This window comes from Myotis davidii, unplaced genomic scaffold (genome assembly GCF_000327345.1).
Source record: "Myotis davidii unplaced genomic scaffold, ASM32734v1 scaffold164, whole genome shotgun sequence".
NCBI lineage: Eukaryota > Metazoa > Chordata > Mammalia > Chiroptera > Vespertilionidae > Myotis > Myotis davidii.
The window spans coordinates 1,357,497-1,373,675 of record NW_006296417.1 but is presented as its reverse complement, the minus strand read 5'-3'; the positions used below and the strand labels follow the sequence as shown (position 1 = coordinate 1,373,675).

The following is a 16,179-nucleotide window of genomic DNA, read 5'->3' as shown; positions in this document are numbered from 1 at the left end:
AAACATGACTGTGCAGAGAACACGTGCCCCCTGCTTTTCTATTGTCCTCCTGAGTTCTCACAAGGAGATTCCATTGGGGGAAGAATTCTGAACGGTTTTGGTTTCGGTTTAACCTGAAGGTTTTAAAAACATCTTTTTAGTTAAAAAGAACTAAATTAAAAGAGAAAAAGACGACAACAAAAAACATCTTTTAAGTAAAACACAATTCAGGTACCTGTCCTGCGCACAGAGCCGTCCTGTTCCCGGGGCCTATGTGGACGCGTGAACGGTGCCCACAGTCCTAGCTGTCCCTTGGCTTAAATACGGGCCCTGAGTGAAATGAGACGAAGGTGCACAGTGTGACCAAAACTGTCCGAGAGACAGGGGTGGGGAGGGGGTGCACATGGTGCCCGGTTTTCCTTCTGCTGGGAGTGGTCTCTCCTCAGCCAGCAATCATGTAAGACACCCCGGGCCTGCCCTGCATGCTGGGCTCATGAGACATGCCCCCTGTGGGGACCGAAAACAGCCCCTGAGCCCCCACCCCCCTCCATCCTCCCAGAGACGCAGGTGGCCCGGGAGCTGTCGCTGACAGGAGCACCTGCACTTGGACCTGAGTGTTTGCCAGCTGCCTTTGGTTCTGTTTGGCTATTGGCAGTCTGACTGGTTACAGGGGAGATGAATGGGCAGCACCCTCCTCCTGTGTCTAAGGTTTCCTCTCGGTAGGGAGCTCACACGCATATCATGCCCGGAGGCTCCGGTTTCCCGGGTGATAGTGGCTCAGAGAGCAGCCTGACCGGTCCCACCCCCCCAGGGCCCCCGGTGGACCCAGGGCCTGCTGGGTAGCTCTGCTGGCCTTTCAGAGAAGAAAAGGAGGACAGACCAGCACGGCAAGACGGACTGGGACCCAAACTCCCTCCCTGTGGCCACTGGGCCTGAGGGAGGAGAATTCCCAGGGAATTCAGACATTACCCTGGGAAGCTGACAAATAAATAGTTTCGGGGTAAATGGAAAGGGCCTGCTGGGTGTTTGCATCTCCAGCTGGCACCACGCAGGCTGAATGGGGAGGTTTTTAAGATCCTCTCTCTCCTTCAGGTCCATGCAATGCCCAGCTTAGCCAGGTTCTCTCTCCCAAACGGAGCTGGAATTGCAGAGGACGAGGCTCAGGGACAATAACACTGGAGTTGCCTTCTCTTGCTGGATCCTTCCTCCGACCCTGTGAGGTCGGCGGGACAGGCATTCTTCCCTTGGACAGACAGAGCAACAAGGCTGGTGAGGTTTAAAACAAGCCCCTGTCCCATCGCTACCTCTCAGTTGTTCTTGGGCAGGAGCTCTCTCTGAGGCCAAGCCCAGTGGAGGAAGTGGCTTAACAGCACTGCTGGCACTTGCTAGGGATGGGCAAGGCGGGCGGTGCAATGACAATGAGAACCGACACGGTTCCCTGGAGAAATCCTTGAAATCTCTGACCGGTCCCAGTCCTAACTGCAGTAAATCCATGGGAACGCTTATATTTAACATTTTAACACATTCCAACAACGTTTTTGTTAAATACATCTGGAGGGGCACTGGGGCGAGGGAGGGCGGGTCTGGGGTCCCTGTGGGGCCTGGGTTGCAGTGATGGAGGGCAGCCTGGCTTCTGTGGCCCTGCTCACACTGGCCCGAGACCCACGTGGGCTTCCCGCTAACGGCCATGCTGACCATTGGGAAGGAGGCTCCGGTCGGGCCCGAGTCCGTTCTTCACACAGTCTCTCTCTTTGTCTTTGGTGGCCTCTTCCTTCTTCTCTTCCTCTTCCTCTTCCTCTTCTTCGTACTCCTCGTCATCACTCCTCACATCCTGGATTTTCTGGACAAAGGAGAGAATGGACTGTGAGTGACAGCTGGCCGCCAGTCTTGAATGAATGAGCAGATAAGTGGGCCCAGTTTAGAGCTATGGCCCCCGTCAAAGGAAACCCAGCATCCAAACCACCAAACACGCCCTGGGACAGAACAGGGCATGAGGCCAAAGCAAACCTCAACAAACTTAAAGATCTGACACGAGGCAAAGTATGCTTTAGGTCATGATGGAATTCCACAGAAGACAGTATCAAAAATAGAATAGGAGAGCCCTAACCGGTTTAGCTCAGTGTATAGAGCATTGGTCTGCGGACTCAAGGGTCCCGGGTTCAATTCTGATCAAGGGCACATGCCCAGGTTTCCGGCTCGATTCCTAGTAGGGGGCGTGCAGTAAGCAGCCAATCAATGATTCCCTCCCATCATTGATGTTTCTATCTCTCTCTTCCTCTCCCTTCCTCTCTGAAATCAATAAAAATATATTTTAAAAAATAGAATAGGAAAAATCTCAAAAACTTAGACATTAACACACAAATAATCAATGAATCACAGAGTACATTTCAAGAAACATTAGAAAATATTTTGAACTAAAGTGAAAACACATTTCAATGTCGGTGGGATATAACTAAGGCAGTACTTACAAGAAATTTCATAGCATTAAGTGTTTATATTCGAGAAGAAGAAATAATTTCTTCACAAATAAATAATTTAAGCTTATTATTAAATAATTTTGAGCTCCCACCTACAAATACTAGAAAAAAAAGAAAATAAGTCCAAAGCAAGCAAAAGGAAGAAAATCATGTAAAAAAATCAATGAAAGCAGAAACAGTAAAAATACAGAAAAGCAATAAAACCAAAATCTGGTTCTTTGAAAATATTCATAAAACTTATAAATCACTAGCAAGGTTGGCAAAGCAAAGAGAAGACACAAATGATCAGCAAACAGGAAGGGGAAATGCCTGCCAACACTGCATTAGTGACAGAACGCCATGCACAACTCCACAGACAGCTATCGTACCACTCAGGTAGACAGACCAATTTCCCAAAACTACAAACGTCAAAATTCACCCACAGTGATCTAGGCAGCCCGAACATTCAGACGGCTATGAAAGAAGTGAAATTTGTAGTCTAAATTTTTCTGAAAAAGAATTATCATCAGGTCCAGATGGTTTCACTGGCAAGGTCTATGGTTTCACCGACGCTTCTATACAGAAGAACTAATACCAAATCTCCAGTGTCTTCCATAAAGAAGGAAAAATAGATGATTATTTGATAAAATTCAACATTCATTCATGATAAAAACAAAAAGCTTAGCAAGGAATCGAAGCTAACACCATACTTAATGGTGAATGACTGAATGCTTTCCCCCTCCCAGGCACAAGGCGAGGATGTCCACTTTCACCACTGCTATTCCACACTGTGTTAGACAGAAGTCTTAGTCAATGGAATAAGGCAAAAATGAAACAAAGGCCATACAGATTAGAAAGAAAGTGCCCCTACTTGCAGATGACATGATTATCTATGGAGAAAAGCCCAAAGAATCTTTCCAAAACACTCCTAAAATTAGTAAGTTTAGCACTTAGGCTGCAAGGTACAACAGCAACACAAATTCACACACACACACACACACACACATACATACACATACACACACATACACGCACATACACACACACATACACACACACATATACACAGACACATAGACACACACACATACACATACACACACACACACACACACACACACGCGCGCGCGCACGCGCACACTTTTGATTGCTAAACACCACTGTAGTCTGTTGAAAAATGTCCTCAAAGATACTAGGTCCTAGTTCCTGGACCTTCGACTGTTGCCTTCTATGGTAAAGTCTGCAGATGTGGTTAAGTAAAGGATCCTGGAATGAGAAGAGTATCGAGTCACCCAGACGGGCCCTCAGTGCCATCACAGCGTATTTGTAGGAGCAGCGGAGCAAGGTCTGACATGGAGAGAAGGACGCACGAGACAGAGGCGGAGTGGAGTGGAGTGGAGTGGAGTGGCTACAGGCCAAGGCTGACAGTCGCTAGAAGTTGCAAGAGGCAAAGCACAGATTCTCCCCTAGAGCCTCTAGCACAAGCATGTCAAACTCCCGGCCCGCAGTGGAGTTGCAGCCCCAAAGGAATATTTTTGCGGCCCAGCCAATATAACGGTAAGTAAGAAACGTTTTAATAAAAATTCTGTGACTTAATTTTTACAATACCCAGTTATACATAATTATTAATAGCAAACTACGATGTTTGCTAATGGCTGATTACTATAATTGTGCTGCATTCATTTCCCTTACACACAGGCGCACCATTTCTCTCCACTAATACCAGCAGCGAATATTTTAGCAGCTGATTGCCACGTCATTAGTCTTGGACTGACTTGTTTGGTGTGCGCAACAGGAAATATTTTGCTTTCAGAAAACAAGAAAAGTAGATTTATTTGTGTTATGCTTATTAGTTTATGCAGTTATTCAGTGTCTGGTAAGTTCATGTTCAAGAAAAAACATTAACTTCTATTAAAATGTTCTATTATTTTATGTTAACAATTACTCATCTAATTCATCCCTTTGCATTCAGCATGTCTCTATCAAAATAAACCTACATTTCTATGAAAATGGAAGCTTTTGGGTTTTTTGCGGCGCACATAAACTTAAACCTTGTTTCGTTGGCCCGTGTTAGCCTTTGAGTTTGACATGCTTGCTCTAGCAGGAACACAGCTCTGCCACACCTTGATTTTAACTCAAAATTGACCCCCAGTGTGGGGTATGCAGAAGGCAGCTGATCAATGATTCTCTCTCATTCATGTTTCTATCTCTCTCTCCCGCTCCTTTCCTCTCTGAAATCAACACAAGCATATTTTTAAAAAATCACTGGGATAATCTCAGGTGAGGATTAACAAAGAAAGGCAGACGCACTCCTCCCCCCACTGGCCTGGGCTTTGGGGAGCTGCTTGAGCTGAGAGGTGAGGTGGTCCTCGAGGGCGCTCCCATCGCCCTGAGCCACAGCGTCAGCACCCTCACTTCCGGGAAGACGTCCTGCACCACACGAGACTTTGGGTAAGTTGTGGTCCCATAGTCACGAAGGTTGGGGAGCACCCCTGACATTTAGGGGGCAGTGGCTGGCAGGCCGGCCGCCCCCAGTGGGCACGATGTCCAGATGGGCCGGCATGCAGGTGAAGCCCTGGTTACAATTACCTGCGCCCAGAGCCTAACGCCACTTGACACTCAAGCACAGCCATTCCTGCATGGTTTTAATATATTCTCAATTTTCCAGGAATGCAACGAGGCACATAAATCAAAGGAAGACTGTGCCTTTTCTGTTCAGAACTTCACAGTTTCAGAAAAGCACGCCACCGACGGCAAGACTACCAGTGCCGCCCGGGTCCCCAGCGCAGCCCTGGGGCCGGCTGTGCGCGCAGCTGCCCCCTTCACAGTCCGTCTACACGTAAGCAGATGGCATCTATCGACTTCAGCATGTTGTTGAGTGAAGCCATGCACACGTGTTACATATGAAATGCATGTTTATCAGAAACATCTTTCATCTCATTTCTTTTTCATTATGGTTGTGGCATTATACTGCTTTCTGAAATTATGGTTATAGGTGAGTCATATTACCCAGGAATTTCATTTCAGGCTAGTGCCGGGGTGTGGGTCCAGCAGGATGGAGGGCCCCCGCCCAAGATGACGAATCAGGTTCAGAAAGGACTTCCTGGGACTGAGCGCTTGTGTGATGGACATGTAGGTGGCTGCACATGACAGGAACTTGGATCATGTAAACTGGAAATTGTGTGGCATTTAACATTAACAAAACCCCACACTGTATTCAAATGTACCATGTATGTGCGATCTGTAACATCACAGCCACAGGTATGAACCCCTGAAAGGGATTTTGTTTTCTGCCCTAAAAATCCTCCGTCTCCACCGGACACCTGACATCAGCTGCAGCAGCATCTGGGCAAGAGGAGGAGCGAGCTGGACGGGGAGCCAACTGCCCAGCTCCTTGGAATTCACTGGCGCTCGGTGATTTGGCACAAAGAACAGTTATGCTGCTGATGATGATGATGACAGCTCACACTTATCACGTGCTTCCTGTGTGCCAGACACTGATCGAGGGGGTCAGCCTACAGGGCAGGTAGCTCCCAATGCCATCAGCCCCATTTCACAGGTGAGGAAACTGAGGCAATGAATAGGTCCCAGCCAGGAGATGGGAGAGCTGAGATCTGAAGGTACAGGAGCCTGTGCTCTCAGCTAGTACCCTGATTGCTTAGCAGGAAGTTACTTGGGATTAAACAAATTATTATAAAATGTTTTCTTATGCTTTTATAAAAAGTCTAAAAACAAGTTAAAGAATTTGTCACTGCATTTTATGATCTTGATTATTCAATGCAGTTATGTACTCACTATTTTTTACTTCATACAAATATTTTAAATTGATTTTCTAGTTATTTCAAATAAAGCAGTGTTTGAGCTTGGCTGGTGTGGCTCAGTGGTTGAGCAGCAACCCTTGCACCAAGAGGCCGCTGGTTTGATTCCCAGTCAGAGCACATGCCCATGGTTTGGGCTCGATCCCTGGTTGGGGGTGTACAGGAGGCGGCCAATTGATATTTCTCTCTCTCTCTCCCTCTCCTTTCTCGTCTGAAATCAATTTTTTAAAAAAGAATAAGTGTTTGAATAAAGAATAATTAGAAAAGGAGAAGTATGACAAGTGAAGGGACTCGGGTGACTATGCATTTGCTGCAGGCCTCCGTTTCCTCGTGGTTCTGAGAGCGCTCCTTTCTCTCACGCCAACGGTGCCGCTTGTGTCAAGTGTCATTCTGTGAACTCGGGCCGCACTGCCTGTCAAGAGCAGATGGCTGGGGCAGGCTGCCAAGGGGCTGGCTTCTCCGCCCTGACGTGACGGCTCCTCCCTGTGTCTTGGCTGCGCACCAGGTTAAGATGTCGCAGAGACATGCTTGAGTTGGCCCGCACCCAGCATGCTGTTTACCAAGAAGAAAAGAGAAGCTGAGGGACGATCAAGTTCTCGGGATGGTAACGAAAGCAGGCTGGGCCCCTTTAATTCTCCCGACAGCACTTCTCCTGTTTGCAGGGGACTGACAGGAGGAACACAGGGGCTCGCGTGCTTCCCGGTGGTGTGCGGGCTGGTAGCACATCACCACGTCACCACCCGATGGGACCCTGTGAGGGTTCAGAGCCAAGTCTTGGTCTTGAGCAGCAAGATGCCTGCTTGCCACGGTCTGCACAAGTCACGGTCCTGAGATGACAGTGCCGCTGCTCCTGTAAGGCTTGTGACCACAGAAGCCAATGGTAGGTCCTCATTCATGCTATGCACACAATGAGCCTACTGTTTAGGAAAAACAAAATCTGACTATTTCAAAATTCACTATGGATTAGTATAAGCACTTTTGTCTTTTGCAGTCTACCATGCAAACTCATGGAGACCGTAAAAAGATTCATAAGTTATTCTGTAACTTTCCACCCCAAAGATCATGGTTTGCCTCCCCAAATTATGTATTCATTTGCATATTCAAAATTACTTACCAAGGGCCTACCAGGCAGAAGAAACTTAGAGGGACGAATTCTCACTCTCTGTTATAAGATTTAAAAGACATTTCTGGAGGCCTACAAACTTCTGCAATCCCATTTATTAAATATCCAAGAATTCGTCACTTTAGCAACAACAAGGTTGAGTGTTAAATACTCAATATTTATGAGATATTGTTGAAAACTGACTTGCTAGTTGTTGCTCTAAGAATGTCAACTGCCACCTGTCCCCTCCCCCCTGTGCCATGAATGTGACTCTGCCTGAAACAGCATTCTTTCAAAGGCGGCCTAGGGCACTGGAGGAACAAGCAGGTTTCGCAGCCAGGTTTGCCACCGTGTGGAGAGTGGAGCGCACATGCTCACCAGCTGAAGTCACAGGGACCGCAGCGAGGGGCGAGGGGCCTCCACCACCGCGGTCAACTCGCAGCTGGAAGCAGCTTTTCCACACACAGCACGACAAAGCCGGACTTCCTGTCCACAGCCCCCGGCCCACTAGGCCTTTAACTAGGCCTGGTACAAGCCATTAGGGGTGAGACAGGTGACAATCACAAGGGAACCAAACAAGAATCTCTCCTGGCTTCGCCTTCTGCTCTGCAGGCTCCCTCCCGGCCTGTGGTCACCTCCCGGCCCTCGCCTGGCAATGAGACAGCTCCTGCCCCGGGACGGGAGCTCCGGGAAGGCCTGACCCAAAGCTACGGCGGTTCAGTCCGGGGTCCTTCCGTCCCTCCAACCCCTGGACGTGCAGCCATCTAGCTGCTCAGTCGTATCCTTATCTCAGTCACTTCAGCTTTATCAGTCACTTCGAGATAAGACAGCTTTGGCAGAGAACAGGAAAGCTCTTTAGAATAATAAACTAGAACCAGTCAATGAAATATTTTCTTGGCACGCCAACCTTAGTGGAGAACCTACTCTCAGGAAAACAAGCTCAGGTCAGTAATTCAGATTTTTAAAAAATGACAACACAGCTTTCCGAATTTGGAGCTGAATGCAGATGTAGCCTGACTGCCCACGCCTCTGTCTAGATCTGGAAGGTCAGACGCGGTAGAAGGTCAATTATTGCCATGTCCACGTAACTGTCAGCTCCTCAAGCATCACCGAGGCATATGCACTCCATGCGGTGGGAAACCGAGTTAATCAGAGAGCTGAGCGACGAGCTCATCAGACCAATGACCACACGTCCATGACCTCCAAGCCCCTCTTTCTGATGAGCATGCGATGCGGTGTCAGGCGTGGATGGCCCAACCTTCACCTTGAAAGATCCTTTCGATGCTTGGATGGATGATTTTCACACAAACAGGAGCTGTGATCTGATTTTTTTTTAACTTGCTCGAAGGCTCAAGTCAAGTTCCGTCGAGTCCATGAAACGTTCCCTAGTCCCCTGAGCCAACGCCTGTCTTTAGCACAGGACTCGGAACAGCGCAGACAATCGCTAACAGGTAAATATTCCCCCAGATGCTGCGTTTACTGCTGAAGCCCGCCCCTCCATCCAGAACTGAACTCAAAACAAAACAATATTCTATTGCCTCAACTGTCTTATCAATTTGTTGCTTAGGAAAACAGATGTTTTCAGAAAAGAATGATTGCCAAATGATATACAATATTTCAGAGAGTAGGAGAAAACTCCGGGGAGAACATTATATGCAAATCAGATGCTCTAAAATTTTGTTCAACTGTCACCATAAAGCTCGTCCCAAACTGGAACAAATTTAGACTCATTAGGACATTCTTTAAAAAGCAGCAATCAATTTTTAGACAAAAATCTCTTAAAATTAACTTGTCCTCTAATAAAAGCTATTTCTTCAAAGCATCTCTGAGACCTACTTAATGAAAATTCTAGCTAAATTTAGAAAAAAAATTTTTTAATAATGATCAAAATTTTTTAAAATAGTTCTGGTTAACTATAAACTAACTAGAATGTTCCACTGTTTAGGCCTCACCTTCAATCTGGCACTGAAGTCTACTTGTTAAGAATAAAAGTGTCCAACTAGTGTGGCTCAGTAGTTGAGTGTCAACCTATGAACCGAGGTCCCCACAGTTGGATTCCCGGTCAGGGCACATACATGCCCGGGTTGCAGGCTCACCCCCCAGTGGGGGGTGTGCAGGAGGCAGCTGATCAATGGTTCTCTCTCTGAGGTCTCTCTCTCTCTCTTACCCTCTCCCTTCCTCTCTGAAATCAATTTTAAAAATATTTTTTTAAAAAATAAAAACATAGATTTTTTAAAAGAATAATAAGACTTGAACAGCACTTACCTTTGTGAATATACATCTCTTGAGCATCTTCAGGATGAAGTAACCCCAGTACAGGTGAAGGATTTGCAGGACCATGAGCTGCAGGTTGAGGAAGATGTAGGAAAAGAAGGGCTCGAGGTAGAGCATGGGGATCACCAGCGTGCAATACAGAATCCTGGGAAACCAAACAGATGAGAGCATTTCGTTACAGTCCGAGCACTTGTGAATTTTCAGCGAGAAAACGGCTTTATTTTTTTCTCCCAAGGCACACAACACTGATTTCATCTCCATGACGTCCAGGAAATTCTCAGTAGAAAGCAGTGTGATAGCATTACCTTTTGTATCATTACTGGCGAGCCACAAAAGCGCGTCTGCCTCCGGGGAGGAGGTAAAGCCAGTGGAATGTCTATAGCCTCCCAGCCCGCGCTCCGATGCTCTGGTGCCTCGGTTTCCTCTTTGCAAACAGGAGAGCATGCCCGGACCCTACTCCCCCTCCCAGATTGGAGAACAAACAAGATCATGCGTGGCTATATGGGGTTATTACTACCTACGACAGTCTCATTTATTTGGCATCAAAGGTGAATGGGGAATTCTACAGAAGTCAATTTTCCAGATAAAAGAGTCTCTGAAAGAAGCAACAATTCTATTGCTCCTCCCACTTTCTAAAGGGAGCTGCGTACCGCACGGATTTCATAAAGACTCCTGGACACAGGGTGAACTGCCCTCGACAACCCTAACACGCTGCACCTCCAGGTGCCACTGCAGCATGACGGGCCAGCGAGTCCCTTCCCAGGCCTCACGCACTGCGTCGCAGAGTTCTGGCACAGGTTTGTACGTATTATATTCTAATTGTACCTCCAGGTGCCACTGCAGCATGACGGGCCAGAGAGTCCCTTCCCAGGCCTCACACACTGCGTCGCAGAGTTCTGGCACAGTTTGTACGTATTATATTCTAATTATAACCATAACTTATCCCTATGAAGTAGGAAAATAAAACAGGAAAGTTGCCCATAATTTTAAACCAACAGCACTGTAATTTTTGTGCATGATCCCTCAATTTTATCCCATACATATCTGTTATTTTTTAAATTAACACATAGCAAAATTACCTATTTTTGGTGTGTTCTCGGAATTATAATGTAGCACAGATTTGTGTGACCACCACCATTAGGATACCGACAGTTCCATCACCCCCTACCCCTTGTGCTGTCCCCGTGTAGTCACACCTCCCCATGCCTAAGACTGGCAACCACTCATTTGCCCTCTGTCCCTTTAGTTTTATCTTCTCAAGGCCACCAAAATGGGAGCACAGTGAGGCAGCTTTGCGTCTGCCCTCTCTGCCCCCGCACAGTGCCTCTGGGATCCACCCAAGTTGACCTGGGTCTCAATAGCATGTTCTTTTTATTACTGAGTGGTCTTCCACTTCATGGACACACCACAGTTCATCTATTCACCCCCTCTGCAGAGCAGAGATAACAGCCACTTACCCATTTTATTTATGCAAATATTTTTTAAGCTTAGGAATTACAGAAAAATATAGAGGTTAAGTAAAAATCACTGAAAATCTCACAACTCACAGGTGACCTAGTACGTTTTGGTGAATCTAATTTAAGATATTTTTCCTAAAAACAATAAAGGTGTTTCCCTCCCCCTTCCCCATTACCACATGTTGCTATAGAAGAGGGATCACATTGCTCATTTGATTTTTGTTCCCTGCTTTTATCACGCAATGACATGGCATGGAGTTGTCCATGTCCATGAACATAACCTACATACCAGGGGCCAGAAAACACTGGGTAAAGGAGCAGACAGTCAGTATTTCAGGCCCCTGGGCTATTTGGTCTCTGTTGCTACCACTCAACTCCACTACCGCAGTGGTAAAGCAGCCATCGGCAATAAATACATCAATCAGTGGGCGTGGCTGTGTGCCAATAAAACTTTCTTAACCAAAACAGTTTGTGGGCTAGATTTGGCCTGTGAGCTATAGTTTGCCAACCGCTACCATCCTATGCAATAGCTGCACAGAATTCAATAAAAACTTATTTTTTATATATATTTTATTGATTTTTTGCAGAGAGGAAGGGAGAGGGATAGAGAGTTAGAAACATTGATCAGCTGCCTCCTGCACACTCCCCACTGGAGATGTGCCCGTAACCCAGGTACATGCCCCTGACCGGAATCGAACCCGGGACCTTTCAGTCCGCAGGCAGATGCTCTCTCCACTGAGCCAAACCGGTTTCGGCTAAAAACTTATTTAAAAAAAATTAGAATGTCCTTGTTCTAAGAAATAATACAGAAGTATTTAAGACTAAAAGAATATGATGTTTGCAACATTCAAATGGTTCAGAAAACAGTGTGTGTGTGTGTGCGTGTGTGTGTGTGTGTGTGTGTGTGTGTGTTGAGAGAGAAGGAATAACGCAGCAAACAGGACAGACACTAACCAGTAAACTGGGGACAGAGCACAGTGAGAGCTCTCTAGGACAAACTGGAACTTGTCTGGGAAGCTTGACATCATCTCCAAAGCAATAGAGGCAGGAGGGAGCCAGGCTACACTGGGACTGCGGCCCCGCAGCCTAAGACGCTGACGCGAGGCGGAGGCTGTGCTGTCCCTTACACAGGACACACAGCGGGGGGCCGGCACCTGGGGTCAGGGCGGGAGCACGGCCAGGGCACACTGCGCAGCGAGACCTTGAACAAACACGCGGGCAGCGCACTGTCTGCTCCCGAGGGTGGCACTGGAAAGTCTGGTTCCGGGATACGCATCTGCAGTGGCGGCTGGGGAGCGCCGGCTGCCCGGGAGACTTCTCGCCCTGCACAGCCCCTCCTTCCCCGGCCGGCCAAGCCCGGGCACCCCAGCGGGGTCCTGGAAGCCGAGCCCCGCCCAGGAGACCGGTTCTGCCCCTGACTTGTGGTTCAGTCAGCACCTTCTGATGCACACCGGCCAGAGCCCTGCTGGGTGCCTTCAGCGCGGCCTGGTCTTTTCTTTCCTTAAAACGGTCCTCTCGCTCGTCGCCATTCCAAGCATTTCCATGTTCTCATCACCCACAGAAACCCTTTCGTGGGAAGCGTCCCGGGGGACCACCTGGCGCCCAGAGGCCAGGGGTGAAAAATAAGGTTCCACAAGCATGTCCACCCTGGGAGCTAAGGAGCTGAGTATTAGTCACAGTTGGAGATGATTTTGTTTGTTTTTGTAAAAAAAATTTTTTAGAAAAAGGTCCGTATTAATAGTCTTTAGCCCGGCTGGTGTGGCTCAGTGGTTGAGCATCAACCCATGAAGCAGGAGGGTCACAGTTCGATTCCCGCTCAGGGCACACGCCCAGATTGCAGGCTCCATTCCCAGTAGGGGGTGTGCAGGAGACAGATCAATGCTTCTCTCTCATCACTGATGTTTCTGTGTCTCTCTCCCTCTCGTTTCCTCTCTAAAATCAATAAAAATATATATTTTTTAAAAACATAAGCCTGAGGTTTAAACACTTCTGAGTAAACATGCAAACAAATGGGGTAACCAGGCAATTGGATTAAAGCCATTTGGACAGTGCCAATGGGAACTTCTGCCTAATGTCGAGAGCAACAATGTTTAGAAAATCCATGTCACTCCCTCTTGCTGCCCGTGACTGGGAATGAGCTGAGTAAAACCCGTGAAGAGCAGGAGAGGGGAAGAGGGGACCCCGTGGTACAAACGCCAAAGGAAACTCCCCGGGGAAAGCGCATGTGCTCACGCCTGGGGGAAATCCAGGAAAAGCCAAAGAAAGGGAGGCAAGTGTAATGTGCAAGCGCCAGTCCTTTCCCGCGAAGCTTCCAGAAACATTTCACACGGGTCTGCCTTCTCCCTGATCAACCTTTGACCTCACTCCCAAGGGCGCAACAAAGGCGTTTGGAAAGACTAGAGCAACGGAGCTGCCCACCGCCTCCCAGCGCAGCTCTAAAACATCTGAACCCGAAATGGTCTCTGCACGGCGTTCGCTCCATGGAAAATCCCAGCCGATCCGATCCGGACTCCTACACCAGCCGTGCAAGGAGTGTGCGGAGGGACAGGGCCGGACAGATGGTTGGAACAGGCAACAAGGGGACTCGCTTTTCCTCTTTGGCATCACAAGGTGATTGTGCGACACGTTCAAACTTTTGGGAAAACTATTTAAGCTGGAGCGCAAGGCACTGCAATGGATTCTTTCCAAAAGCATTGCAAACCCATCTCCCAAACGCCCAATACTCGGTGAGGTTTCCTTCCACCTCCCAGACAACGCACATCCATCAACATCGGCACAGAAAAATCTCTACCAGCGAAAAGAGATGATTACAGTCAAGTCTGTTAAGACTGGTTGACTTGCGATCTCTAACTCCCTAAAGACAGCACACCGTGCTATGGGCTGTTCTCTGACCTCACTGGAGTGCCAAGGTCAAGACCATGCCAAATGCATGTGACTAATTCTCCTTGGAATCCAGAAATGCAGGCATGGGAATGAGTTCTCAGACGTGGGATTTTTAAAGTCAAGGATGTGTGGGAAAGCAACTCGCCACCTCCACAGTCACGCAACCCCGGCACTATGGCCAGCTGTTGCCTGGGCAAGAGGACGCTGGCGTGTTGATTCTGAGACATCGTGGGAAAGTGCGAGGGGAGCGTCCTTTGTTGCTAAATCAAAAGCCAACCGCAGCACAATACTGAGGCCCTCAAACGGCTCCCCAGACTGAGGTGTTCCCTGGGGCTTGCTTGTGAAATACATCCGCAAATTCTTTGAAACTGCTCCCGTCAAGAAATGAAGCTTCATTTCCCTTCCCTTTCGCATGAGCCGGACTCCCTGACCAAGACCCACTGCAGAAAATGAGGCTGGAATTGACGTGGTGTGACCTCTGAAGTGAGGTTATAAGGGACGGCTCTGCCTCACTCTCTCTTTCTTTTTAAAAATGTTTTTATTGATGTCAGAGAGAAAGGGAGAGTGAGAGAGAGATGGAAACATCAATGATGAGAGAGAATTATGGATCGGCTGCCTCCTGCACGCCCCACACTGGGGATCGAGCTTGCAACCCAGGCATGTGCCCTGACCAGGAATCAAACCGTGAGCTCTTTGGTTCATGGGTCGATGCTCTACCACTGAGCCACACCGGCTGAACTGCCTCAATCTCTCTTGAGCTATGAGGAGGTCAGGCCGAGGGGGGAGCCATGTATAGCTGCTCCATCTGATGGCCCAGCTGCAGCCCTAACCAACCATCAGCATCCACCATTGCTTGTATGTGTTACCTCTACCATGTGGGTAAGGGAGCCTTCAAGAAAACCTCAGCTGACTTCCCAGCCACCATCTGCCTGTAACCACATGAATGCAAACCACGTAGCTGAGGCCAGTCAATTCCCAGAACCATAGCGATAATAATAATCAATAAACGTTGTACTTTTAAGAGTGAGGTCTGCAAACTATGAACTGTGGGCAAAATCTGGCCTGCGACCCATTTTCTACAGCCTGTGAGCTAAGCTGGGTTTGGCACATTTTAAAAGAAACAAAACAATACAAAGAAAAGTATGCAACAGAGACCATATGTGGCCCTCACAGGCTTAAAATCATTATTCCATGGTCCTTTAAGGAGACGTTCGCTCACCGCTGTCTTAAGCCACTGCATTTTCAGAAGGTTTGTTATGCGGGTACAGATAGCTGGGACACGTGGACCATAACAGGAGTCAGCGATGGGCAAACCCTGGATGTAGGTACCATGAAATTCACACTGAAAAGCCACAGCTCAACGGTTATCTGCAAGTCACTATTCATCCCCTCATTAATTACTATCGTGCAATCTTCTCATTTCACAAGCACACTCGCTCCGCCAAAGCCAAGTGACAGCAATGTGATTCATCAACCAAGAACAGAACAAGCCTGGATCTCAGATTTGATTCCAGATTAAACTCCAAAGTCGACAAGACTCATTTATCATTTTAGTACTAACAGTTGGCATTTACTGATGCTATGTCACAGACACTGCTCAAAACTATTTTATATGTATTATTTCAGCTAAGCCGCATGTCGACCCTTATTTCCATTTTAAAGATGAGAACACTGAGGTGCAGATAAATGATCTAACCTATTCACGATCACACAGGCAGTAAGTATAAAGCCAGGATTTGAACTCAGGACTGACTGGCATCCATGAACTTAACCACTACTCTGCCTCTCCCGGCCAGAAAATGTCTAATCAAGACATGCAGTCCTGGTTTAAAGAATGCAGATGTGCCCAGCCGGTGTGGCTCAGTGGTAGAGCATCAACCTAAGAACCAGGAGGTAGCGGTTCAATTCCTGGTCAGGACACATGCCCAGGGGTGTGGGCTTGATCCCCAGTAAGGGGCGTGCGGGAGGCAGCCGATCAATAATTCTCTCTCATCATTGATGTTTCTCTCCCTCTCCCTCTCCTTCCATCTCTGAAGTCAATTAAAAATGAAAAATAAAAAGAATGCAACTGCTCCCATAGGAGGGCCGCGCCCTGTCCTCTGCCCAGACTTCCCTGGACGCTAGTCAAGGGTGCAGTCCAACCCCCGGGAATCTGGCCTTACCCTGGCTCTTGCTCTATCCCCTGGAACTGCGGATCTCCTATTACGTTT

At 47.8% G+C, this 16,179-nt stretch overlaps 1 protein-coding gene across 3 annotated transcripts in view; it reads right to left on the bottom strand.

Annotated features, from left to right (window-relative positions):
* Positions 1–1,468: 1,468 nt before the first annotated feature.
* The window catches only part of CERS3 (ceramide synthase 3), a 55,721-nt gene continuing 41,010 nt past the window's right edge, over positions 1,469–16,179 (bottom strand). For all 3 annotated transcript variants that reach the window (XM_006771742.2, XM_015569124.1, XM_015569125.1), the window contains 2 exons: positions 9,621–9,774; positions 1,469–1,819 (listed from right to left, as the gene is read on the bottom strand). In XM_006771742.2, the coding sequence (XP_006771805.1) occupies positions 1,658–1,819; positions 9,621–9,774 (316 nt within the window). In that variant the 3' untranslated portion in view covers positions 1,469–1,657. The remainder of the gene's footprint in view (positions 1,820–9,620; positions 9,775–16,179) is intronic.